General features: G+C 31.4%; 1 protein-coding gene across 1 annotated transcript; it reads left to right on the top strand.

The window, feature by feature from the left end:
* The first annotated feature begins 203 nt into the window (after nt 1-203).
* On the top strand, nt 204-23,929 carry LOC118186478 (ATP-dependent RNA helicase DDX19A-like). Its single transcript, XM_085812651.1, has 3 exons — nt 204-360; nt 11,726-12,903; nt 22,588-23,929. Exons 2-3 carry the CDS (start codon nt 11,734-11,736, stop codon nt 22,879-22,881), a joined length of 1,464 nt encoding a protein of 487 aa, XP_085668777.1. The 5' UTR covers nt 204-360; nt 11,726-11,733; the 3' UTR covers nt 22,882-23,929.
* The last annotated feature ends 3,234 nt before the right edge of the window (nt 23,930-27,163 follow it).

Below are 27,163 nucleotides of genomic sequence, written 5' to 3'. Positions count from 1 at the left end.
ACTTGATTGTAAGTGGTTAGGCTCAAGAGCCTATTATTTTACACATGTCCTAACAGACTGTAGAAACATTAAAGATAGAAAAAATTATTTTCTCTTCGAAACAACTTCCAATCCTTAATTTTCGTGTAATGTAAGTTATATTTATATGCGTTATGTGGTCAGCCATCAGGATTATCGGTGATCTTACTTAAATTCATCAGTAACTGGCATTACGGTTTTCATGGTTGGTCTGAAGCCGACCGTTGAGAAGTAGAATTTGTGCGAGAGTAATAAAAATCAAGCAACTCAGTGAAGAAAGAAAGAAATTAGTATAATTGCTTGAGAAATAATCTGCTATCTTTTCATCGTATAAGCCGAAAAGTATGTATCATAGTATCTGATGTCTTTTAATTGGTTTCGTATATTGTTTTGTAGTTTGCAGTGCATGCCGTTCTGGTACAAGTGTATATCCGATGTGCTATTTTGGTGCATTCTAGCGTTTTCCTCACTGTAAATAATGTTGACTGTAGAATTATAGTGCGAGATTTTCTCTTCTTAAGTCAAGAAGCACTGTCAAATCATTTTGAATATATTTTAAAAGTGCTTGTATTAGCTTATTGGACTTATTTAGATTAATAGTCTGTGTTGAATGAATGGTTTTGCATAACTTAGTGTAATAAAATTTATTTCCAAAATCGTTTTAACTGCTTGGTCATTATAATATTGTACTAGCTTAGAGTAAGAAATCAAACTCGATTTCTTTGCATATTAATCAGTCTCTTCTGAGCGATTTAAGTAACTAATATTTGAAGTTACCATGAATTGCTTATCTGTGAGATTTCATATTATTCATAGAAGTAAAAATGTTTTTGAAGTACTTATTCTAAATTTGCTCAGATTTGCTGTTGAGTGTTTTTTCAGAATAATTGACTAAATATAAATTTATGCTGGCATTTTATTTTAAAAAAACGTAAATAAGTTCATTTTTTAAAAAATTATCTATTGATATTTAAAATAAATTTTAAGTAAATTTGTAATCATTTTTCCAAATAGATTTTATATATATATATATATATATATTTGCAATAAGTGAAGTTGATGACATTTATGCATGTGGCATTTTACATTTTTGGTCTATATTTTAAATTAAATATGCTTTCCTTAAAAGAATAAAAGGTATCTTAGAGTAAAAGGTCTGTTATTTTTAGCTGTCTGGCTGGCTTACATACATACAGTGAGTCCCAAAATTGAGGGTACACTTAATGCTAACTTAATTTGTAGGCTATTAAGAATATAAATTATTATGCAAGTTTTCCTAGTTTTGTCCCATTAAAAAATATACATTTTTCTTCTTAACTACACAAAAAATAAGTTATAAAACTCTGTTAAAAATATTATATTACTTAAACGAAAATCTTCAACTTTTGAAAGTCACAAAATTGAGAGTACACTTCTTAAATGACTGTGTAAAACTACCAGTAAAATTTTAAAAATAATTTGTACCTAAGATTTATACAAAAATACAACTATTTAGTATCCAAATATATCAAATTTGAGCTTACTACCTTTCTGTGTGACAAATATGGAGGATAGGAAAGAAACGACGATTGAGGAAAGAAAACTGGCCATTAATCTGTCTAATCAAGGCAAATCTTTGAGAAAAATAGGAGAAATACTTGGAAGAAGTGTAAATTGTATTAGAAAAATCATTCAAAAATTTAGAAAGGATGGTACGCTGGAAAACGAAGTAGGGAGAGGCAGGAAGAAAATTCTCCGTTCAGCAGCAGAGAGGAGAATTGTACACAAGGTAAGGATTGATCCTACAATAAGTGCCCCAAAAATTGCCGCAAGTACTTCGGAAACTATGGGTAAATCTGTTTCTTCAGAAACAATGCGCAGAATCCTCAGAAGGGCTGGATATAATGGCAGAAAAGCTCTCAAAAAGCCCTTCATTAGTAAAATAAATATAAAGCTAAGAGATTAAAATTTGCTAAAGAGCACATTCTAAAGCCTAAAGAGTTCTGGAATGAAGTTATTTTCAGCAATGAGAGTAAATTTAATGTTTTTGGCAGTGACGGTCATCGTATGGTGTGGCGCAAGAAAAATTCAGCTTTAGATCCAAGAAACACAATTCCAACTGTGAAGCATGGAGGTGGATCAGTAATGGTTTGGGGCTATATGGCATCATCGGGAGTTGGAAAGCTAGTGTTTATTGATGGAATAATGGATAAAATGGGTTATCTTAATATATTGAAAAATAATTTGAAGGACAGTGCTACTCAATTGGGACTAGGATCAAAATTCACATTTCAACAGGATAATGATCCAAAGCATACAGCAAATACTGTCAAAGAATGGCTGCTGTATCACTGCCGAAATCAGCTGAACACACCACCTCAATCTCATAATTTGAACTTGATCGAAAATTTGTGGTCCCATCTTGAAAAAGAGGTCCGAAAGCATCAAATCACAAGTAAGGAACATTTGAAGCATGTACTAAATTATGTAATAAAACAATTACATGTACCCTCAATTTTGTGAGCTCAGATTTTTGACGATTTCTGTTGTACATTTTGTTTCTGTATTTCATGCATTTTTTTATGTCTATCCATGAATAAATATTAGGATTAGGTATCTTTCTACATTCTCATCTAAAGGTTTTGGTGACTGTCTTTATCTGACAGTTTTTGTTTTCATTCTAAACATGTATTCTGTCGTAGAATGGAGTGTACCCTCAATTTTGGGACTCGCTGTGTATAAAATGTTTTGCTTTTTAAGAGGAAGAAATATTAGTAAATGCAGAAAAAATATTTAGTGTTTGTCAATTCGGTTGATCTTTAGATTATGGTAACTTGGCGAAAATTTGGCGACCAACTCTCCTACAGCAACCCTCTATTTTTTTTTTCCCCGCCGCTATTTTGTCTTCACGAAGTAAAGACATGTTTCTTTTCTTTTTATCTACTGAACACTTCTTCCAAAAATCTACTAGCCGAATTACACTTATGCTAGAAATTTTATCTAACAAAACTGCTTAATCATGATAAATATTCACTGCAAAATTGGGAAAAAGGGCACAATACCATACTCCTTATGCGTTTTTCAAAATAACACATACACATAAACCATGTACACGTCGACTTATTTTTACTTAAAAAAAATCCCAGAATTACACAAAAATGGCATTGCTCACACTCTTCACTGTATCCATGTACACTGCTTTTTTCTCATAAATTAGGAAAATTTCACGAAAATACATGACAATTTTCTGAATCTTTAAACCCGGTAAAAAGAACATGTATGAAATTACCTGATCACGAAAAAGTATATACCCTTTCCAAATATGAACATTTCCACATATAAAATAAATAAAATATCCAAAAGCTTTTACCTCTAAATCATCTATTATATTATAAACGTCACCAACGAATTCATACCGCAAGTATTATAAATACTTAGTGTCAAATATTTAAATTATTTCCATGCACGTTTACTTCAACTAAAACGTATACCAAATTCCTACAAACATAAAATTCACAAAATAACTATCATTTAATTAAAATACAATTAAATTCAAAAACACTACTTAAAATATAAATAAGCACATACATTAAATTAATAAAAATTAGCTTACGATCCTAATTACTTTAAACTAAATCATTGCTAATAACTATTTTCCCAATAATACCAAATTACTTTACTTCCACCTTACATTTAGAACAATGCATAAAAATAATATCCTCAAATAATTAAAAATACTAACTTACCTAATCTTCTTCAGAATCTTGCTTACATGGTGGATACACTTTTATTATGGATTCAATAAAATTATTGAACAGTTTTTTCTGCGAATTTTTCCTCCACACTTCCTCTGCTAAATAAAAAGCAAAATTCTCTTTATCACATCTAGAATTCACTTTAGACAGTGCCATACAATCCCAAAATTATTCAACCCTACTTCACACAACACACAATGAAGCTTAATACAAAATAATATACAGCCACAGATATTTTTCCAAATTCCCCCCTTTTCTGATTAAAGAACTGTAATTCGTCCATTAATATCACATGACATATCCCATGATCTCTCATTTCCCTCACACAAAATAATGCGTAATCGGAACTGAGTACTGCTCACATTATTACCAAAGTCCCAGGTAGTAACCTTTATCGCCTCCAAAATGTCGCCAAACTACCAGTTACCATATTCTAAAGGTCAGCCGTCAATTCTTTAGAAATGTTCAGATTTTCTCATTGCCACATGTTAAATACTCTTTTTTAGTGTAATATGATTAATTTTTTAAAATTTATTTTTTATAATTAATTTTTTTATACACATTTGCAATGAAATCTGATACGATAAGAAACAAGCAATCTATATGCTTAATTAGTAGAATTACCAAATATGTGGCCTAATTGGTTTTTCTGGTGGCATTTGTCACCAAAGATAAGCAAACCTAAACTGTCGATTTATCATAAAGTGAGAATGAAAGTATATTTTGACATAACACCCAAATTTGTGAAAATATGCATAAAATAGAGTTATGTAAATCCATGGAAATCGTATGAAGATGCAGTGTGTAAAATAGCCAGGGGGGGAACAGGCTTTCATGTCATTTTCTGGTTTGCTGCTTTATAGGTCACATTCTTGATAGTGGTCGTTTTATGGCCACGTGAAAAATAAATTAGATACTTTTCTGTTATGCACCTGCCACACATTTTGGAAAGTGTGTACCTAATGGAAAAATACAGCATGTGTGTATGCAACTTTATGTAAACTAATCTTACAACTTAATATTAAACTGAAAAGTATCATAAATAACTTTTTTTTAAGTAAGAAGTTTGGGAATTATTTTCTTTTAAAGAAAACATTTCAGTTAAAACTCCTTGTGCTTCTCCTTTCTTGAATTTATTTAAGCTTAAATCATTAATAAAACCCAAAATACCCAATTTGTGATTATTTCCTGCTAATTGTGTCATTTCTGTAAAAATTATATCAATCAATATTTTACCTTAATGCATACTAAATCTCTCTGGATTTTGGTATTTTTTCACATAATGTCAAATTTTTGTCTTCGTGGTATAGTCTGGGTTTTTTTTATTAATACAATGTGTGTTTGCACTTGCAGTAGTAAAAACCCTTTCACGTAAAATTCATCGCAAAGCTTCCCCTTCCATAGGGAGATGGTAAGTGCTAAGCAAATGTTTCATCATATACGTTTATTGGATCATCTGAAAAGTTTTTGATGATAAATACCAATGAAGCAATAAAAAAACATAAGAAAATTTGGAACTTGCGCACAAATCAACAAAATAAACTAAAATAAATTACAAATAATTCAAAAAACAAGAGTAACAACAGAAATTGATAGTAAAAAAACAATGAACATAACATTCTACAAAATAAAAACAATAAAATGAAATGCACTTACCATAATCAGTGCTTTTTCGTGCAGCAGAACGTAGCTTTAACATGCCGTCACATGCTGTCTATGGTATTTATATGACAGCCAGACTCGCTATCCACAAAATTCATGCTATGGTTCACAAATAAATGTTCAAAACCTTCTTTTCCTAAATCCTTGTAAGATTTCCAGCCATCCAAAAAAAAAAATAGTTGTACAAGGCTCAATCCACTCTTTAATACATTGCATCAGCGTTTCTTACTTCTATCATGCACAGCCACTAAAAATAATCTCCCAGACCCTCTTGCAACCACGTCTCTCATTGCAACATAGGCCATTTCAAAACACGCACGATACGAACCAACAAGCAATTAAACCAGCAAAAGTTTTCAACTTCAAAAGGGTTTGTCGCAATCGTGACAGAAACCAGTGCCGAACACATGTCGCCACATTTAGTGATCTTAGGGTGCATATAAGAGTAGAGCCGAAAGTTTCATTGAATTACGTAAGTATCATTTTGTTCTATGACTTTTTGCTTTCCTTATGGCTGCTGAGAAATTCCTTTCATAAAAATGTTATTAGGTTCTTCATAAAGAAGTTACTGAGGCCCTGTTTGACAATCTCTCAGAGACCTGAAGAGATGAAAATGTGAGGGGGGGTCAAGGTCTGGTGAATATTAGAGATGACACAAAACATCTCAGCTATGCTGAACAGTCTTTGCCTGATACTCTTTAAAGTGTAGGTCCGAGCTTTGTCATGGTGAAAGATAACACCTCGACTATTGGTCAGTTCTGAGCACTTAGCTTCGGTTTCTGCTTTTAGAACTATCATTTGAAAAAGTATATTGTCTGACTTGGTAGCGCATAATTTATGTTACACAATTTCTTTGTTGTCCCACCATACACAAAGCATTACTTTTTTGGGATGCCATCCCCTACAAAGGAGATTCATTTAGTGTATCCTGTAATCTTTTTTTTGTAACATTATTGCATAACATCCACTTCATGTCTCCAGTAATGAGCCATTTAAAAAAATGAGCTTCTTTATTTCTTTTTGGCAAGAAGTCACATGTGGAAACTGAAGCAAGCATATTCTGCTCTGTTAAAAGTATGGGGTACCCATACATCATAGCAACTTACCTACCTAGTCCCCTTCTAATGAGGGCCCACCAGTGGGCGAGCGGTAAAGATGCTGAACGCTGGTAGTTCGGTCCGACGTTCGAATCCCGCGAACGGGCTGGCTGCATGGGCGTTTTCGTGGTTTTTCCCATGTGTAACGTGTATACGAGCCAGTTTCCCTTGGAAAGTCCTCCACGAAGGCATCCCTCCCCTTAGGCAGATAGCCCTCGTGTGCTTTGCTATAATTGAATAACCCATAACCCCTTCTAATGACATACAGTGCATTTGAAATATTTAGTTTGCCTGATACTTCTTGCTCTGTTTAATGTGGATTTTCAATGATAACTTTTAATAGAACCTTGTTTATGGAGGATGGCCATCCAGTGTGGGCATAATCTTCGAGGCTGAAATTTCTAGCCTAAACTTCTCAAACCACATTTGAATTATGCCATCAAAAACAGTATTTTGTTTACATACAGCACAAATTTTATGAACTGTGTGACTACCATTTTTAACATTTTGCATATTAGCGGAACCACCTTTGTGCAATGTGATTTTTTACAGATGAAAAAATAAAAGGTTTTGTTGGACCATGTGTGACCAAATCACCAACCTTTCATGACTTTTTGTTAAAGAAAGGTTGCCAAATTATTGCTTTTTATCATAAGTCAGCAAACATTATCAGCCCATCAAAAGAAAACATACTTTAAACTACACATTTTAATTATTTATTAAAAAATATATGATGTATTGAAAAATTAAACATATTGTTCATGATCTGTTTTGTTTTAAAAACAAAAAATTGCACAAAATCGCATCAGCTATATACCAAACGCATTTCATCATTGTTCTCTTTGCCATTTTGCAGCAAAAGTCTCTATTCATTTAAAAATGTTGCTGCAGTTCTTCCACTGTTGGCAAATTCCACAAGTGATATATTAAAATTGAGATAAAGGCAAAAAATATCACAACTTGTCTAAAAGCTGTTGGAACTTAAAATACAATAAAAAATGCATATAAAAATGGTGACATTGCTTAACCAAAGGATTATTATAAGCATGATTATCTGAAGAATGTTATGCACGTAGTTGTCAGAGTTGGGCATATTTGAAAATTTGGCAATTTCGACTAAGGTGGCTGCAATAATATGTATGTACCAGTCTGTATATCAAAAGATGAAAGTTCGGGATTGTAAAAATTTATTATTTTACTCTTTCAACAGCTTAGTTACTTGAACTAGAAAATCTTTTTTTTTTTTTTTTTTTTTTTTTTTTTTTTTTTTTTTTTTTTTTTGTGACAGTGTTCTGCATCATAATTTTTCTGTATATTACCTTGGCTTGGAAATTAAAAAATCTACTTCTTCTTAATATCACATTAATTTAAGGAAAAAGAAAAGAGGACTGTTCTTTATTGATAAAAAGCTTTAAAACCAAAGATGACTGTAATCAGTATCCTTCTTTATGTGTAATCTTTAGTACAGAAGTCTTATAGAAAATTATCCTAATGTACTTTGCCTTTTATCATCTCAGGTTAAAGTTATACATGACATACCTCGGAATTGAGATTACAGCCTAATTAAAGCCTGTATTCGTGAGGCCTATAAAATTATATCTGGCTAAATTAGCTGTTTCTGAATACTATAAAAAGTTATTTTCAAAAGCATATGCATCTTTAACAGCAGATTTGAAGGTTTGTACATTCATTTGATTAAGTTACTTCTCCTGCACAATTGCTGTATGTAACTGAGAGATATATACTTTTGGTTGAAATTATTTGTCCTTTAATTTTTTCAATTAATTGATATCCTCTGCCATATGTTGAATTCTCCCACCAATTGTGTTTTTGGACAAAGGCACTTGTAAAAGTCATTTCTCAGTTGACTTGCAAACCATGATGTTCACCATATCTACAGCAGCTAGCAGAATAAGTTCTGTATTGGTATGAGGCTTCTTATATTTCACTATACTGTAAGCCACATTGTAAGATGCTGGCAGAGTATTAGTCATTCGATCACTAATAGGAAGAAATTGCTTTTTTTGGCATTATATTGGTGAAACTGAAAATTCCAGCAATCTCAACCTCACCCTTCTTTCGATGAGAAAATCAATTACAGGATTCATTCATTCACTGAGCAGGAGAAGAAGACAATTTTTATGGCTTTGATATTTGTGTATAATTTCAAAACATCATAAGGCTAGAAAACCGCTATGCAGTTCCTCTACGATTATATTTATGAATGTTTTTGTCAAATTACGGGGGCCTTTTCCTATTAAATCTAATAATGAAATTGTTGCTTTTGCTGCTGATTTGACTGTCATTTCTGTGACAAGCATAAATCACATGAAATATGATTTGAAAGAATATGGTGGATTTTTCATTCTGGGGAAACAAACAACCTCCGAAAGTTGGTACATGCAAAATCGAATCAAACGACGTGGTGAGCAAACTTTAGCAGCAATACAAAGAAACATTCATGGTTTCCTTTTACAGCATAAGCAGTGAAAAAGTTATTCTTGCCTTATATGTGTTCTCAGGTTAGATTGTCACGAGTATGGCAGGATCAAGCTGTTGCGTTGCCGGCTTCCGTTCGCAAAAATATTCTGGGCTGCCAACTTTATTTTTTACTTCTGACTCTTTTTGTTTTTGTTTATTTGTTCGTTCAGTTAAGCCAAATGTCTTGGTTCAATTAATTATGAAGCTTTTATAATATTTCACACTGCACAGTTTGCAGTAAGTCATTGATCAGGTCTTGAAGGTATCTCAAATCGAACTTTTTTTATTTAACAATTTGAAGCCTGAATCAAATAAATATTTATAATGTTGTTATGAAAATGTCTTTATCAACTTTTGTAATAAGCAATATTTTAAATTATTAAAATATTTTACTATTCATGACATGATCAGGTGCAATGTGCATGAAAAGCCAGAGCCCCAAAACATACTCAGTTTTGTAGATAATAATAAAATATTTTCTTATATGAAATTACTAACAAAAATGTGATATAGTATTAAAAAGTCACAGAAAACTTACTTGTCAAATAGCAATGTAATAGGGTACAGTGAGCCTATTGGGGTATTTCATCTGTTAACTGGAAATGAAGAAATATATTCACTGACTGCCCTTATGACTGTAAGTCGCACTAGAAGAGGGGCAGCTAATTGGCTGGAGAGAAGAAGGCAGAGCAAACAAAAGTGTTTGATGTGTGCCTAGCAGATGAAATGCGTCTGGCGGAGTTTTAATTAGTAGGGAGAAAATCATTTTAATGGCACACATGCTTTGAGTATTATATTTCCCATTTCTAAACCTTTATAAAGAGAAAAAAAAAAATTGCTGGGGGTTTCAACATCTATATTTTGGATTTCATACAGTAATTATTACTTTTTATGTTTAGAAGAGTCACCAGTATAGGAGACTGGTCATTAAATTAATTCAGTCTTACCAATGACCCCTACCAAAGCTAAATTCTGGAACTCCTGTTTTACAGAATCTGGAAGATGTATTCATTTATGACATGGTCATTAGGGATTTATTGTGCCTGTTGGTCTCTCAAGGTCACCATTTGGATCTCTCATGAAATCCAAGGGGGCGATTAACTATCCAGAATTTGTTTTTTTCTAAAAACCACCTATGAACATGAAGTGCAATACTAACTTCACCTAGAAAAGTGCTTTTTGAATAGTAAGTGTGCTAATTTGAATAGTAGGTTTCTATCTGCAGTTTTTTATGATGATGGGAGAGAAGTTCAACTATATGTTTTATGTTTGTTGACCTCATGGAAGGAAGAAAGAAAAGATCGCTAGGTCTTATTGGGAAAATGTAAGTGAAGATTACTTGAAAAGTTGCATTCAGTGAAATATTGAGGAATAGCATTGTGTGGTCTGATATTTATTTAACATTTAATTTTTCCTTCTTCATGCTATATATATATCTATGGCAAATAATCTTTGTCACATTTACAAGTGTGTGTAGCTTAGAATTTAAAAAAAAGAAAAAATTGTTGGTGAAATAACTAATTTGTTCCTCTAATTTTTAATTAAGGACTGGTTCATAGTCCTGCTGTTGACATAAAGATGGGATAATGTTTAGAGATGGTGACAGCTGTCCCAGAGAGCCCAGGTTCAATTCTCAGAGAAGGCATGTGTGTTTGTAAGTGTTTTGTTGGCAAGGCGGCACTCAAAATATGCAGCTACCTGACACCGTTTTGAGAGTTTAATGGTAGGGGAAGAGGGTTTAGCGACCTTCGGAATTTTATCAGCAGTTAGGCTTTGTGATATCTAATATGCCTACTTGAATATTTGCCTTGTTTTAACCTGTCGACTTCCGAGTCCAGTTACTGTAATGATTAGTGATACATATCGATGGGTTTGTGTTTAAATCCTGGAGAAAGCATGAATGTATGTAAGCATATAGTGTCTGCAGCAAGGGGCACTGAAAATATACAGTAAACCTGAAGTCCTTTCAAGAGATTGGTGATAGAGGGAGAAGAATGCGAGACTCTTATAGCACCACACCTCTCAAAATTGGGACAGAAAGCCAGGTTGGAAGTATACTTGCGAGAATGTACAGGTTCCAGTAATCATATAGTATGTGATCTACTGCTTTTAGTTAGTTAGTTATTTCTTAGACTAAAACACTTTTTTTAAATTTGAGCATGCAATAAAATGAAGGTGAGAAGACAGCAAATGTTAGGATCACCCTCTAAAAATAAATAGCTAAGTGATTAGATCACATATTACAATGATTACCCAGGTGCTGGCCTTTCTTCAACCTGGCTCTGTTGGTACAAAGATATTCATGATGTAAAAACTTCACAAAATATGATTATTTAGTTTGTCCTGTTTACAAAACAAAGTCTAAATGGTAACTAAACAAGATGGTTCCAAATTGAAATAGATACTATTTCTCCACTGGGAACCATTTTCTACATTTAGTTAGTAGTTAACTTGTATATTCATGAGTTTTTGGACATAGAATTGAATACCATTTAATGAAAAGCATAATAATCAGATTTTTTTTTTCCAGCAATAGAGTTATAGTGTAGAGTTATCACTTTAAAGTAATGTGACATATGTAAAATAACTGTTTTTTATGATATTCATACATTTTAATTATTTGGGACACATGCATTATATTTGTTATGATTTCAGTTTTTCTATGTTTGGCTTTGTCTTTGCATGTGTTAGAATTTACAGAAATCTATATTTTGACATTTACATTTTCAATAGGCTTTATCATGGCAGATGTTGATTGGGGTCTTTCTGCTGATTTACAAGAGAAAGGAATTTCGAAATTAGTTGACAATTTAAATTTGGACAATCCTATTCCACCACCTGTGCCACCTCCAATACCTCCTCCAAAGATTCCTGATGAAGCATCAAAAGACGATGATGAAAAAGATGATGAACCTGAATTAAATCCTGCTGAGATATCTTTGATGAAAAAACTTGTAAGATCTCATTTAATTGAAGTTTCTCATGATATAGATATCCAGAGAAATCCTAATTCACCTCTTTATTCTGTGAAATCTTTTGAAGAATTGAATCTGCAACCTGAACTTCTTAAAGGTGTGTATGGTATGGGATTTAATTCACCCTCAAAAATACAAGAGACTGCTCTTCCTACTCTTATTGCAGATCCTCCACAAAATATGATTGCTCAGTCTCAGAGTGGTACAGGTAAAACTGCTGCTTTTCTTTTGGCAAGTTTGAGCAGAGTGGACACAAATTTGAAATATCCTCACGTGCTTATTTTGTCCCCAACATATGAGTTAGCCATGCAGACAGGAAAAGTGGCAAAACAAATGGCAAAATTTTGTCCTAACATTGAATTTTGTTTTGCTGTTAGAGGTGAGGTTTTGCAAAGAGGAGAAAAAATTACCGCTCAGTTTATGATTGGAACTCCTGGTAAAGTTTATGATTGGGCAATGCGCTATAAGTTTTTTGATCTCAGGAAAATAAAAGTATTTGTTTTAGATGAAGCAGATGTTATGATCTCGACTCAAGGATATCAAGACCAGTCTATTCGCATCCATAAGCAGCTACCGAAAGATTGTCAGATGATGCTGTTCTCAGCTACTTATTCTGAAGAAGTCATGCAATTTGCAGAATTGATTGTTTCTGATCCTATTATAATTAAACTGAAAAGGGAAGAAGAAAGTTTGGATAATATTGATCAGTATTACATAGTATGCAGAGATAAAGAAGAGAAATTTCAAGCTTTGTGTAACATATATGGTACTGTATCAATAGGACAGGCTATTATATTTTGCCATACCAGGAAGACTGCATCTTGGTTAGTTGAAAAAATGGTAAAAGATGGGCATTCTGTTGCACTTCTGTCCGGTGAGCTTACTGTGGAACAAAGAATAGCCATTCTCAATAGATTTAGAGAAGGAAAAGAAAAAGTAAGTAACAATTCTTGGTAAGATGCTCTGTAATTATAGAAGTAAAATTTATTTATGAAAGCGGTTTTTGCTTTTCAAAGAATGAAAATATTAATTTACCTTTAATCAAACATAGTATGAATATTCGCATCATTCAAATGAGTAATTTTCTAAATTTTTGAAATTTCTCAATGTAAAGAAAAAGAGAAATGAATTATTTATATATATGTTAATTATTCTGTGTATGGTTAGTCATTTCTTGGATTTTTGTCATATTTCCTATTAAAAATATTTGCAAGTTATTGTGATAGAAATTTTTTAAAGTTAATTTTAATTGCAGAATATAAATGGACAAAAAATATATGATCACTTGCTTAAGTTAAGACCATCCAGTAATGTCCAAAGTAAATGCCTCTGGCAGCATGAATGGCAGATGCTGTGGAAGTGACTCAGATATTGAATGTCTGATAAAGTGTCTGGAGTGATGTATTCTCCAGATATCTTTGGCAGTGTAAAAATTGCTCACATTTTGTGCAACATGACATTTGGTGTTTTATTAGAGAATCCGGTTATTGAACATGTAGTAATCTCAAAAGTTTTCACACTTAGTGTGAGGACTTACCTGGAAGTAGTGTTCTTTGAGTGAGACTATTTAAAAGCAATTCTGATTGTATGACATGCTGTATGCAAGGCCAGAGCCAATGCAGCTGTACCAGTAGCATTTTAGGAGACATGGGATGGCAAAAATCATATCTGCGATTGTGGCTGTGTTGTCTTGTGGAAAGATTACATAGATAATTGCCAGCTTGCATGAATGTACTTAATTGTCAAGGATGGACACCAAATTAGTTTAAAGTGCCATTAGAGCTACCATAAGACACAGATTATAATGCTTTTACCACTAGTTTATGTGCTTGTCAGCATGTAGTTTTGTAGTATGAGGATTCCTATTTGCCCAAATATGAACATACCATTTTGTGAGTCCATTTGAAAAAGGTACTTTATGCTGGAAAATCTGGCTGCATTGTAGCATAAACCAGCTTGTGAATTTAATATGATGTGGAAAACCCTTATTTTTGAATGTTATGTAAATGACAAGGATGTGACTTTCCACATGTAAAATTCCAATACTGTGCTTTGGCCTACAACCATGCTGCATGCTACAGCTGTGCTTGTATTTGAATGAATTTTCGATGTAAGCAAAAAATTTTCTTTGGTTTCTAGAGTCCTCAAACTTTCTGCATAATCTGCATGATATCCGTTGACATTAAATATTTTAATTTCACAAAAGCTGGTATATATATATATATATATATATATATATATTGTAATCTAATACTCTCCTATTTTTCAATCTAATACTCTTCTGTAAGGTAAATCTGTTGTGATGTTCATCTATTGCAGTTAACTGGTATGTGTTTAAAGTGCATGACTGCTGTCTTTGGATTTCTAAATTAATTTATCGCAGAAGGAATCCATGTTTTGATTGACATGACTTCCAAAACCATTTTCTTGTGTTCTGTCTAACATCTCTGTGCTTCACTTCCAGCCATAAAATTGTGTTAGGAAAAATGTTTCTTTTGTTTCTAATGAAGAAGGAGCTGTATCTGATTATGCTTGGAATCTTTATTCAAAATCTACATCAAACTAAGGTTCCCTTACTGCCTAACTTTAATTTTACAAATTTGCCTTTTATTTGAGAATTAAGGTGTCATTAAAATAATAAAAGATTGTGCATTAGCGAAAAATTATTATGCCATTTTTTCCCCCTGTAATTTATGTTTTATGAGAAACAAAGAAATTTTAGAAGTGGAAAACAACTAAAATCTGTATGACTGGTGTTTTTATTTTATATAGTGGATACTGTTCTTTTAAAGGTAACATGCATATATCCAAATCTGTAGCAGAAACACAGCAGTTTTACAGGAGGAAAGGTGATAATCAGAAATTTATCACTTTTTCATCACTATCACATTTATGAAAAAAAAAAAAAAAAAAAAAAACATATTTATGTATTTTTATTTCTGTTAGATTACTGTACATGTGCATTATGTCAGAAAAAAACATTATGTGGTCATCATTTTAGAAAGATTGGTTCTAGATCTATACCTTATATTTCTGAATATAAGCCAAAAGTATATTTTCTCTTAAAAAAGTATCTAAATTTTAAACCCGTATACAAGATCCACTCTGAAATTTTTTAGATACACATAGGTTTTTAAATGTATGCTACAAAATTTTAGGAATGTTCAAAGTAATCTCCAGCATCAGTGAATTTCTGTAGGAGAATTTTCCAAAGATTAAATGTCTTAATCCTTTCATTTCTAGGAATCAATGAAAAAAAAATACATTTATAGCCTCATAAATCTCATCTTCGAAATGAAAATGATGTCCACAATAGTTCTTTTTTAGATTAAAAAGTAGCTAAAAGTCACACATAGCTAGAACGGGGGAATATTGATGTTCTATTACTTTTATATGTTTTTGTTCAAGAAACTCAATCTTGCTGAATGAGAAAACTCATTTTTGTGCTGGAGCACGAGTCCTCTAGCATTCACTTCTTGAAGCATTTCTGGAAGACACTTGGCAGCTTACCAGTTAGCTGTGACTGTCTTCTGTTTTTTCATTTTGATGGCTTTGACCACACCTGTAGTTCTGAAGAAAATGGCGTACATTACTTTTTTCATGGCATGTTGTCTTTTTATCATTGTGGGCATGGGATCATGTTCAAAGACCTATACTTTATTTTCTTGACGTATCGGAACATCAGAAAATATGTGCGTTTCATCACCAGTTACGATTTTAGAAATGTGGTGGCCACCATCTGTAAGTAATTTAAAGCTTTCTTTACTGATTCTGACACGCTCCTCATTTTTGGTGCTTAGTTAAATTATGTGGAACTCGATGGTAAACTAGTTTTTCATATGCAATTCTTCATGAATAACTTTATGTATGACAGCGGATCCAATGATAAGTTCCTTCTGTGTCATTTGGTAGGTACGGCTATTATCATTGATTCATATCATCTGTGAAGTACCATTTTGCACTTCCAAGTAGGTTAGTTTGGTAATTCTTACTGCTTAAAATACGGTTCAATAAAGTCACTTCACTGAATAAATTAACACACGATCTAAAACTATGTATAAAATTTATTTACATGTTAGCTATTCAAAATTACTCTCAAAACGAGAGTTCAAAATCATTAATACTGACTCGGTCGGTTCTTGTAACAATTCTCTAAGGACAGAGTACAACAAGGTTGCCTCAAAAGTATACAAAATCAAATTATGCACTCTAACGGTCAAATTGGCAGTCACAACACACTGCCCTTGTATGAACAATTACTATTGTTCATCATCATTAAAATAAAATAATTAATTCAAAGTACAAAACTATATTAATGGTATTTCAGAGTAAGCATTCCAAATCCGTGGATAAAAATAAAATATACTAAATTATACTTGCATACGGTAGGCAAACAATATTCAAAACTATATTAATGGTTAGGTATTCAAACTATATTAATGGTATTTCAGAGTAAGCATTCCAAATCCGTGGATAAAAATAAAATATACTAAATTATACTTGCATACGGTAGGCAAACAATATTCAAATTCAAAATACAATATAAGGCTGGAATCTAGAATAATAAAAATAATAAATGAATTATACAAATAAATGAAAAACATGCAAATAATGTTTAGGACTGTCTATTTAAATTTTAGTCCAGTTCAAATTTATATAGTAATTGAATGGGTTTCTTTATAGTTCCTGTTAGTGTTTGAAGCACACAGGATTTAACTTTTGAATCATGTCCTAAACACAGCTTTTTAATACATCCGCACTTCCAAAGATGCTTCGGTAACCTTTCGTAATAAATCAGCACTTTGTCACCAACTTTAAGTGATGAGGATTCTGATTAAGTGGCTCTATGTGCAGAACGGAGTTCTAACAGGTATTCTTTCTTCCAGCGTTTTCAAAAGTGGTTTAATGGCTTGCTGTCGATATTTACTGAATTTTCCGGAATCTAAGATGCACTTTTTCCCTTTGAAAATAGGTCTGAAAAATGGGATGCATCGTATATACGCCAATACTCCATCTTATACGTCGATATATCATTTGTGAATGGGTCAAAATTTCATGAGAGGCTGTACAAACATAGTCAGTGGTTAAATCATTTTAAGAAGTGTGGCATTAGTAATGAACTGGATGGTACAAAGACATTTTGTTGTATGAGGATTCAGATGCTGATTTAGAAGAGGTTTCAAGTGACTCTTTATTTAACTTTGGAGATGAGTGTCTCAGTTTTGGTGGAGATTAAAAGGTGTTCTTTCTGAGATAGGTTGGATATTTGTGGAAAATATTACTTTATATTTAAAATTCATTATAATGATTGGTAATAAAGTTTTGTATTTCAGAAATGTGTATAAAAGAGAGGGTGCACCAGCAAATACTTTTTTTTTTTTTTTTTTTGGTAAGCATTCTTCTGTTGGATTCAGATTCACTTATTACAGGCAATCCATGAGGCAATGATGTTAGTTGTTTTTTTTTTTACTAAAAAAAAAAATGGGCTGGTAGTGGTGCTATTACTTCCTTACCTTATAATCAGTAAAGTATACCCTTAGCTATATATTACTGATTATTAAGTTATTTATCACATATTTTTTATAAAATTTTAAACGTTAAATTAAATATAGAGTAGCATTAAATTTTTTACAAATTATGTAAGTTTTTAGAACAGATTTCTTGCATCTTCCTTTGATGATAATATTTCTCTCGAATATGTGATAATGTGGTAGCTACTCCAAAATGATATAATCTCTGTGTATCCATAATCAACAGCTTAACAAATTTTGATTTGTCTGGAAGTACCCATGGGTGTTTTTTTGTTTTTTGTTTTTGGAATTCAGAGAACTGCAGCACAAGCAATCCATTTTCGTCTAATTCGGGATTAAGGTTATACAAATTTGATTTCTTACATATAGATTTTCCACATTTTAATTGGTCTATTTCAAGGTTAAATGTTGATTTTTGAGTACAGTTAAACCAATACAATTAATCCTGAAGCTGTCAATGGACTGGAGACTTTAGACAGTCTATAAGAGTCACCCCTATTATTTATTTATTTGAATTATGCACAAAGTGAAACAAAAATCCATTCTGTGATACGATAAAGTCTTTTGAGGCTGCTAAATTTCTCACCATCTAAAACTGTTTCCGGTGTTGCAGTGCAACATAACTGAGTAATTTGAAGTTTCAACTTTCAATTAACGCATCTTCGCTTAATACAGTTACTGATTTTGACGGCCATGAATGTTCTTCAAATGATAACCAAAGACCTTGCCACCAGATGTCATTTTCTGTAAGTGTTATCAGCTTTTCACCTTGCATCACTAAATCAGCTGGATTTTCTTTTCCGCTACAATAATTCCAATTTTCAGGGTCTGTAATGGATTGAATTTTCTGACTCTGTTGAAAACAAAGGGCTTCCAGTTCATAGCAGATCCTTTTATCCAATGAAGTGTTATTGCTGAGTCTGTCCAAAACTTGATCTTCGAATTTTGAAAGTCTAGTGCCATCTTTAGACAGTTTTAGACATCTTTGTGGCAATTATGGCACACATTAATTCTAATCAGTTAAACATAATTTGTTTCACTAGAGACACTACTTTTTGCTCAGATGAAACTTGCTTTAATTTCATTATTTTTAATTATCTAAAATAGGCTACTGCAGCAAATGCCTTAGGACACTAGCATCACAGAAAATGTGAATTTGTACTTGATCCTTCAAATTCATTCCTTGTTGGAAATATTTTCTAGGTATCTCTAATCTCTTAAGATGTTCCATTTTAGAGCACCAACCCTTCCATACATTTTCCAAATTTAGGGGTAATTCATCATTCCAGGCCAAACCTCTTTTCCAAATTTCTTGCAATAAGCTTTTAATTCGTATGGTGAATGGAGATATGAAACCGATGGGATCATAAACCTTTAGCATAGTCTTTAAAATGCAATGCTTTGTAGATTTGACACTCTCTAGGTTAACTATCAGAGGCTGAGCATCCAGTTGAAAGGTATCAGAATCAGTATTCCATAATATTCTTAAAACTTTTAAATGGAGACCAGAATTTTCTTGTTCACTGCATAACATATTTTCTTTTAGTTTCATACAATCAGAATTAAATTTCTGTAAATGCATCCCAGCATCTTTAAGAATTTTAGCGGCAGTAAAAGATAAATAGAACACCTCTTCATCTGAGTTTGAACTGGAAATTAAATCAACAACATACAGGGATGTGTCTAACATTTCATAAACTTTATAATGTTCTTTCTTATATTTCTGAATATGGCATTTGATAGTAGCAACTAAACTGAATGGGCTACAAGTAACACTGAATGGTACTCGCATAAATTTTAGAATTTTGAACGAGTCAACTGCCATATCATCAAACCACAAAAATTTCAGCCTTCTGGTGTTAAGCCAATTGGAGTAAAACCTTCTATAGATCCACACAGAATGTGACTTCATGTTTTCGAAAATTGATGATAATATCTGAAATGTTTGGGTTTAAATTGGGCCCTTGCTATAAACATTCATTTAAAGATTTAAACTGATTTTTCTTTGTGGAAGCATCAAAGACCATCCTCACTTTAGTGATGGATTTGTCATCCCTCATAACAGACCTATGCAGCATGAAGTAACTGTTCTCAGTGTCATTATCTGAACATTATTCAACTACCTTATTTCCCTTTTGTTCAGTAACAGTTTCTTTATATTGTTGAAGAAGATCATCATTTTTTGCAAGCTTAAAATTTAATTCGAAAAAACAATTCTTTGCTATTTTGAAATTACTCCCTAACCCTTCCTTACTGTCCTTCCACATTAATTTCGCTTCATAGCTGTTATTAACGAATTTTAAATTGTTTTCAAATTTATTGATGATTTCTTTATCTATTTTCAAAAATTCGTAACTATTACAAGTTGCTTTAAGTTCCCATAATTTCTTTAAATCTTCCTATTCTGCATTCGCAACAGCTAACTTGAAAACGGAAGCATTTATATTTTGTTATTTTTGACTGTCCCTGGATTTTTTATCTGCCAGAGATAATTGGCGCCTATCAATAGCTATACTCGAAAGCCACATAACATATTCCAGTTGGACAGCTCGTATTTTTTAAATTTCCTTTTGACATCTGTGTTTAGGTGAATAGATTATCGCAGTAGAAATTGTATCTATAACCAAAGCCTCAATGCATATATTTCGCTCAGGAATTTTCACCTTTTGTAATGTAACCTTGACAACGTCGTAAATTTTTTATTTTGCTTTTTACAGTAACCTTTAACAGATTGCTTTACAGCACGAACAATTCTTGTTTAAATAGTTTTATAAACAACAGGATTTCAATTTATGTTAACAATTCAATGTTAAGGTTATTATTAATTTATATATTAAAAAGGCAGGCATTAACTTTTCTTTAATTTTTTGACTCTTTATGGTATGATAAACACCTTAACTGGAGGGTAATGGAGGATTTTGAAGAGTTAAAGTATTGTCTTGTAAATATTTGTAAAAATGTATATAATCAATACTGGATTCTTTCCATTTACTAATGAAGGGCCAACTCTTTTAAAAAATCTCAATTATAGCCCGAATTGAGTGAAGATTTTTTATCTCTTTCTAATTTTCCTTACTTATTGGCCAATATTTAGTAAGTTTTAATAAATTCAGTTTTAATAGATTAAGACTATTACAATATATTTTTTACTTTAATTAAAAACATTAAAAAATTTTCAAAATTAAAATTAATTTTACTTCAAAAAATTTTTTTCATACTTTATTTCAAAAACATTTTCAATTTTTTACAATCCTTAATAATTTGCAATCATTTTTTCACATTAAGTTACAGTTGGCATTTTTGCAGTTTTTTAGACATTTTTACAATACTTCACAGCAAAAGAATTTTTGCAACAGTACACACATTTTACATTACTTAAAAAGTTTATAGAATAGGTTTTTAAAATAGATCTAACAGATAGTAACTTAACACTCACCTTATATTAGCTCTCTCTATTTATAAAGTTAGAAGAAACACACTACTTAACATTTTTTAGTTTGGCATGCTTCTCCAATCTCCAAATACAAATCTAGTTGGTAAGTTAAATTAAAACTTACTATTGACTTGCCTTTTAAGTATTCTTTTAGTTTTATTTATGTATTTTTATAAATAGTATCTAATTTCGTTTTTGATTTATATGCATATTTTGTGTCGGGGAAGTTTTTTGTAGGCAAGAGTTTCTAAATTACTTTGGTTTTCTACTTTTAATTGACCTTAATTTTAATTCTAGTCTTTACTTGCTAATTTCTCAAAATTCTACTTGTTTAAATTTCTTTTTAATAATTCACAACATTTGGTTTTGAATTTTCTTTTTACGTATGCCTACATGTATCATGTAATTTTGGCATTGTTTGTATTGGCTGAAATCCTCTTGACTAACTCCTGGGGTTCTGGCAACCTGTAAGAATGGGGTAAGACCTATGGCTTGTTAATTCGGGAGCCCGCATTGAAGTCAGCGTGGAAATGCTGTCTGGGATGTGTCAAATTTGGTGATCAGTCTAGTCCAGTTTTGCATGTTCGACATTCTTTGTGGTGTGAATGGGTAATTATTTAATCTGCTGTCAGACAATGGGAGGCCTGGGTTGTGCAGTGTACTGTTGGTTTGCAACATTCAAGCCTTCATGAGCCTCCATCTTCTCCAGATATGAAGAACATCTAAAGGGTCAGCTGTGTACTGCAATCAAATAGACATGTGGAACACAATATGCCATATACTTACTTCAGCATACTTTTTGAAATATTGGTATTATCCCAACTGGCGATCTACCGAATTTTGTTAGTTAGCTAATCAGTTTTATACTAAATGGCGCCACCTGTTTTTCAGACTATTTTGTTTGTAAAAGCAATGCGTATTGTTTCTTGAAATTTTTCGTATCATGTCATTTTTCTGTTGAACTTGCAAAGAGTTTTTAAATGTTGTCTTCAAAACTTTGTTATCAATTTACTCCCAAATAAACTTCATGTTTTCATTACAAAGAGTTGAAACGGTGTTTATCTCTCTTAAATTCATTATTATTTTTTTTTTTTTTTTAATACTGTGCTTACAACAATTTGTTTATAATTAGGTTTTGAAATAACTAAATGTAGCAGTACAAAATTGGATGTATTTTGTCTTACCTCTCATCTGTTTCATTCACTATTTGCACAAAATTCTTGATATAATATATATCCATAACATTCAAGGGCTCACTTTTAGTTATATTAATATTGAGCAATTCATTGAAATATATAAAGCAGCTAATCTAATTTAGGGGGGGATATTTCACCCTTTTATTCGCACACTGAAAGTTTCCTTATACACAGCATAAAACACAGCAAAAGAAATAGTTTGCAAAACCTAAAAAATTATTAATATTAAATAATAGTAAATCTGATTATATAAATTTGAATAAAATAGTGAAAGAAAAAAATGTGTAAAAATAAAAATTTTAGTGGCATTATGTATTGATCTGTAAAAGTAACTACACAGTTAGATTGCCTATTGGGAGAATACTGAAATATTTTCGAAATCATTGGTTTCAATAAAATTAGTATTTTTGCGATTAATATGATATAATTGTCTGAATGTTTTTTCATAATTTATTTTTAGGTTTTAATTACTACAAATGTATGTGCCCGTGGTATTGATGTTGAACAAGTTACTGTTGTCATCAATTTTGATTTGCCTGTGAATCAACATGGAGATGCAGATTGTGAAACGTACCTTCATCGGATAGGGCGAACTGGACGTTTTGGAAAACCTGGACTTGCCATAAACATGGTTGATGGAAATAGGTCATTAAATGTATTAAAAAACATTGAATCTCATTTTGGAAGAAAAATTAAAAAAATGGATGCAAATGAGATAGAAGATTTAGAAGAAATAGGAAAAGATAGATTGTGAACAATTTATGACTTGGCACTTCTGAATATTAAAAAAAAATGCATTTAAGTATTTGATTATTTAAAATAATTTCATTTTTTAAAAGACTAATTTCTAACTCACAATTATTTTTTAAGAAAATAATGAATTTTAACTGTACAGGCCTTGTTTTAGTGACTTTATTTGAGCATTTGTATTTGCTCAGTATTAATTATGAATGCAAAAGAAATCATTTGCAAACTTTTTAGAAATTTTTAATGTTATATGATGTTAATTCTATTTTTAACTGTTATGATTTGTAATTCATTATCAATTGTACCATATCCATTCAAAGTGTTCCATTTGGGTATTAAACTACTTAATATTTTGTCAAATGGTGTTTTTAGAATTCTGCCTTTGAAATTGCGAAGTTGTTTATTTCTTTGGTTATAAGTTGATATTGTTTGTAAGCTGACCCTGGAAAGTAAGAAATAAAATTAAATTATAAAATATGAAAAATCATATGTCAAATCTAAAGAATAAATTTTAAAGATAATTTAGTTCAAATGAAGCATTAATTGTTCAACTGCTGTTATCGAATGACCCAGATTCATCATCACTTGTTTCTTTGTTCATTCTTTTGTGCTATCAAGAACACTGGATATCGATAAAGCGTGCCACCTTAATTATTGAGAATGCTTTGATTAACCTAAGGATTTTTTTTTTTTTTTTTTTTTTAACTTTGAAAATGTAAAAAAGGGTTGGCTTGCAATCAGGTAAATATGCTGTAATAGGCATTTAAACAGTTAATCTATAGCCTATATTTTGATTTCATAATTATTATGAATGTGTTTCATATGAATTAAAAACTGCTTGCAGAATATGATTGTGAAAATTATTATTTCTCAATGTCAACGTAAAAATTTGAAGATGTAAGAAATCATCATAAAGTGGATTAACTTGTTAACTGTTCTTTGTTATTACATATAATTATAATTTATTCTTATGTAGCATTTGACTTGCTTTGGTACATATGTTAAAATATGAATATTTAGAAAATAAAAATATTCTGTATGAAATTTCAAAAATGTGTCTCTTTTGAAAAGCAGATTTTATTATTAAGTAACTTTTGGTGATGCAAAGAAGCTTTAATGTGTTTGATTGCCAAGATCTGCTGTAATTATAATAGAATAATAAGAAAAAGTTTTGCTGTTGGTGTGGGGTTGTAGAGGCCAGGTTATCCAGTCAGCTCTCACACAAGGAGAATTTTCAGATATTGCCAGAAAATACACAGCTGCATTTTTGCATTAGCATAGATTACAGTACATAGTCCAAAATCTAATATGTGGACCATCAATCCCCAGCTCCCAAATTTGATGAGAAAAGTAATATAAAATGTCAGCCCCTACAAATTCTAGGAATGGCAAATATTGCTCTGAGTGGCACGGGTTTTGGATCTGTCATATTTAAACATCATTTATTAGCTAAATTTGTATATTTACTTATTTTAGTCTCTATTTTCATAAATTTACATTTATTAAGCATTTAAAGTAAGTGAGAAAGCAAAATATCTTAAATTATAAGCTATGTACCAATCAACAAAAAATCTCATGAGTGAATAAAGCTGGTCATGGTGCTCAGAGGGAAATAATACTGAATAAAAAGAAAGAAGTGTGTGATTTGTGGTTGTGGAGGATAGTTTTTTAGTCTAACCTAAATAATAAATGAAATCATAATGTTGCCATGTCTAAACATTTATCTTAATAGATTTAAACTAATGATGAAAAATCCCTTTGTACTGTATTTGGTTTCTGCGAGTTAGTGTCAGGTCTGCGATAAGATCCCAGTTTGTAATCTTGAATATTTGAAGAGATATACATTGTTTACTGAAAAGTTGGGCATTCATATTTCATAGCTGCTAACTCTTCTGGTTTTATGGGGAGATTTCCTGATTTTCATCATATCGTCCAGTCCTCCAGTATATCACCAAATCTCCGAGTTTTTTAGTCTTTACTGAAGAAAATGTTTCCCATTAGTAAATGAAATATAATAGTGTAAATTCCATTCCTACCCTTAGTAATTTTTAACATGATTCTTGTTCTTAAATTATATTTTATCTAATGTAGAACTTTAATGAAAATTGATCAGTTTAGTCATTTAGTATTTAATTTTATTTTACATCTTTATATGGTACAATAATTATATTGTCCACATACTAATACTATGTATGTGAATAGTTTAATTTTATTTTCATTGTTATTTAAAGTGCTTTGATAGATTAAAAACTTCTCAATGGCATTGGAAGATTTTATCACAATTGATCTTATTAATAAGATTCAAGTATTGTGATTCACCTTTAAAAATTCATGCATGTTTGCTTGGCACCAGTTTTCAGTAATTAGATAAATATATGAGTTAATGTCTTGAATGAGAATTGCAGTTTTTGTCATGAGTCAGTAATTCGAATTCTGCTCAGCACTATCTTTAATGTTATAGCGCAGTTGTATTGAATTATCAAAATCGTAATTTGTGTTGAAACAGAAGATTTAGTGTGAATAATTTAATTAAATTCCATAAAATTTTCCAGAATATGTTTGGTGAAGGTAAATGGAACTGTCTGCCTTAACTCTGAACTTACAGTTTAACAATGGCAAGATCAACTTAAATCATACTATTTAATACTGATTAGCAAGGGTGTATAATTTTGCTTCTATGAAAATTTGTTATTGAGCATAATTAAGTGCTTGAAATCTTAAAAGTTGTTATAATTATTTTCTCAATGTAAAATTAGTAGTGCAGTCATATCAGCTGTAACAGCTGATGTACATTTGTGTAATTAGTAAATCTTGACAATTATAATTTTTTTGATGTACATATTTAATATCAATTAACCTGAACTAAAGTTAAGGTAATACTTTCCTTGTAAAGGATCTCATTTTATGTTTATATTTGGCTGGATGTTAAGGAAGTTAGTTTAACTTGAATGTGATGCATATATCAAGAATATGTTCTGCATTCATAGAGTGCTTGGACTGAATTTTTTCAACTAATCCTGGTGGATATGCCAAATAAGTGAAAAATTGATGGTACCTACAGTCATCAAATTTTGAATAATGCTGTCCTCCACCTGAATAAGTCCCTCTGGAAGCCTGAATTTTGAATTTTATATTTCTTATTTTGTAAAACTTTAATGATTTTTTATTAACAAGCTTAATGATTTCAAAGCAAAAAGTGGTCACACTGTTTAAAAGCAAAACATTTTTCACTCCAACGTGCGAGACTGTTTCGGAAATTCTAAAGATATGCTGTTTCTAAATATATTGTGGTTTTGCAGTTGAATTGAATTTTATGTGGCAAAAGTGAAAGAACATAATATTTAATAAATAAAGTTAACACACAAAAGGTTAATACAGTCAAAAGTTGTTAATTCGGACACCCATAATCCGGATCTTAAAGTTACAAACTTTCTGCGCATGCATTGCGTGACGCATGCGCATAGACATGTACGCATGCGCATAATACGTTTACGCATGCGTGTTTAATGTATAAAGGACGGTATAAGCTAAGCTAAAATTATCTAATTCATTTAATGTTGCAGATTGCGTTGTTCCTTAATCTTCGAATTGGATCCGGCTTCTTATTTTTTGTAGACTGTTAGAGCAATTTTATAAAAGTAAGCTTGAACTTTTGATTATGTCAAATAGAATTTCCGATATATATTTACTAATATGTAAAGGATCTACAAAGCGAAAGTATGTATCGAAGCCCATCAAACAAGTGGAATTGCTGCAAAAAATCGATAAAGGCATATTCTTTGATTATCTAATCATTCCGAAATATGTTTATCAATTTCACGCTGCTCTGCGGGGGGGGGGGACGACGCGGTGCGCAATGAATTGGAAGTTGATCTGTCAGCACTATCCTTATCTTCAGGGCAGATGTTTTTATTTTATTTGGCTTATAATTCCGTACTAAATGTAGTATTTCATCTCGATGTACTCCGTCTTTGATATGATTTAAATCAAATTCCTCGTCATTATAATTCGCTTCCGATAGCGAAGAAAGTGACACAGAGGTTATTGAAAACGAAAAAATTTCGATTGACAAATTAGTCGGTATTCTCGACACAGCAATTATAGGACTTGAACAGCGGAACTTTGTAACTAAACAAGAAATTATGTCTGTTTAATAGAATTAAAGAGAAAGTATTATCACATGAAACGAAACAACTTACACTGAAAGAAATGTTTAATAAAGTAAACAAATAAATATTAAGCTTTTTCTTTTCGTAAATTTTGATACCCTTTAGATCATAATTGTTCTT

Source organism: Stegodyphus dumicola, chromosome 3, assembly GCF_044657685.1.
Source record: "Stegodyphus dumicola isolate Sdum_Otavi_A_Nest chromosome 3, ASM4465768v1".
NCBI lineage: Eukaryota > Metazoa > Arthropoda > Arachnida > Araneae > Eresidae > Stegodyphus > Stegodyphus dumicola.
The sequence above is the reverse complement of the archived record's forward strand: the minus strand, read 5'-3'. Positions and strand labels throughout refer to the sequence as shown.

What these genes read in the sequence shown, in the direction of transcription:
- LOC118186478 (XM_085812651.1), top strand. Translation starts at nt 11,734, where the DNA reads ATGGCAGATGTTGATTGGGGTCTTTCTGCTGATTTACAAGAGAAAGGA. An exon ending in TTAGAGAAGGAAAAGAAAAA is followed by an intron (nt 12,904 to 22,587) that starts GTAAGTAACAAT and finishes ATTTATTTTTAG; the next exon opens with GTTTTAATTACTACAAATGT.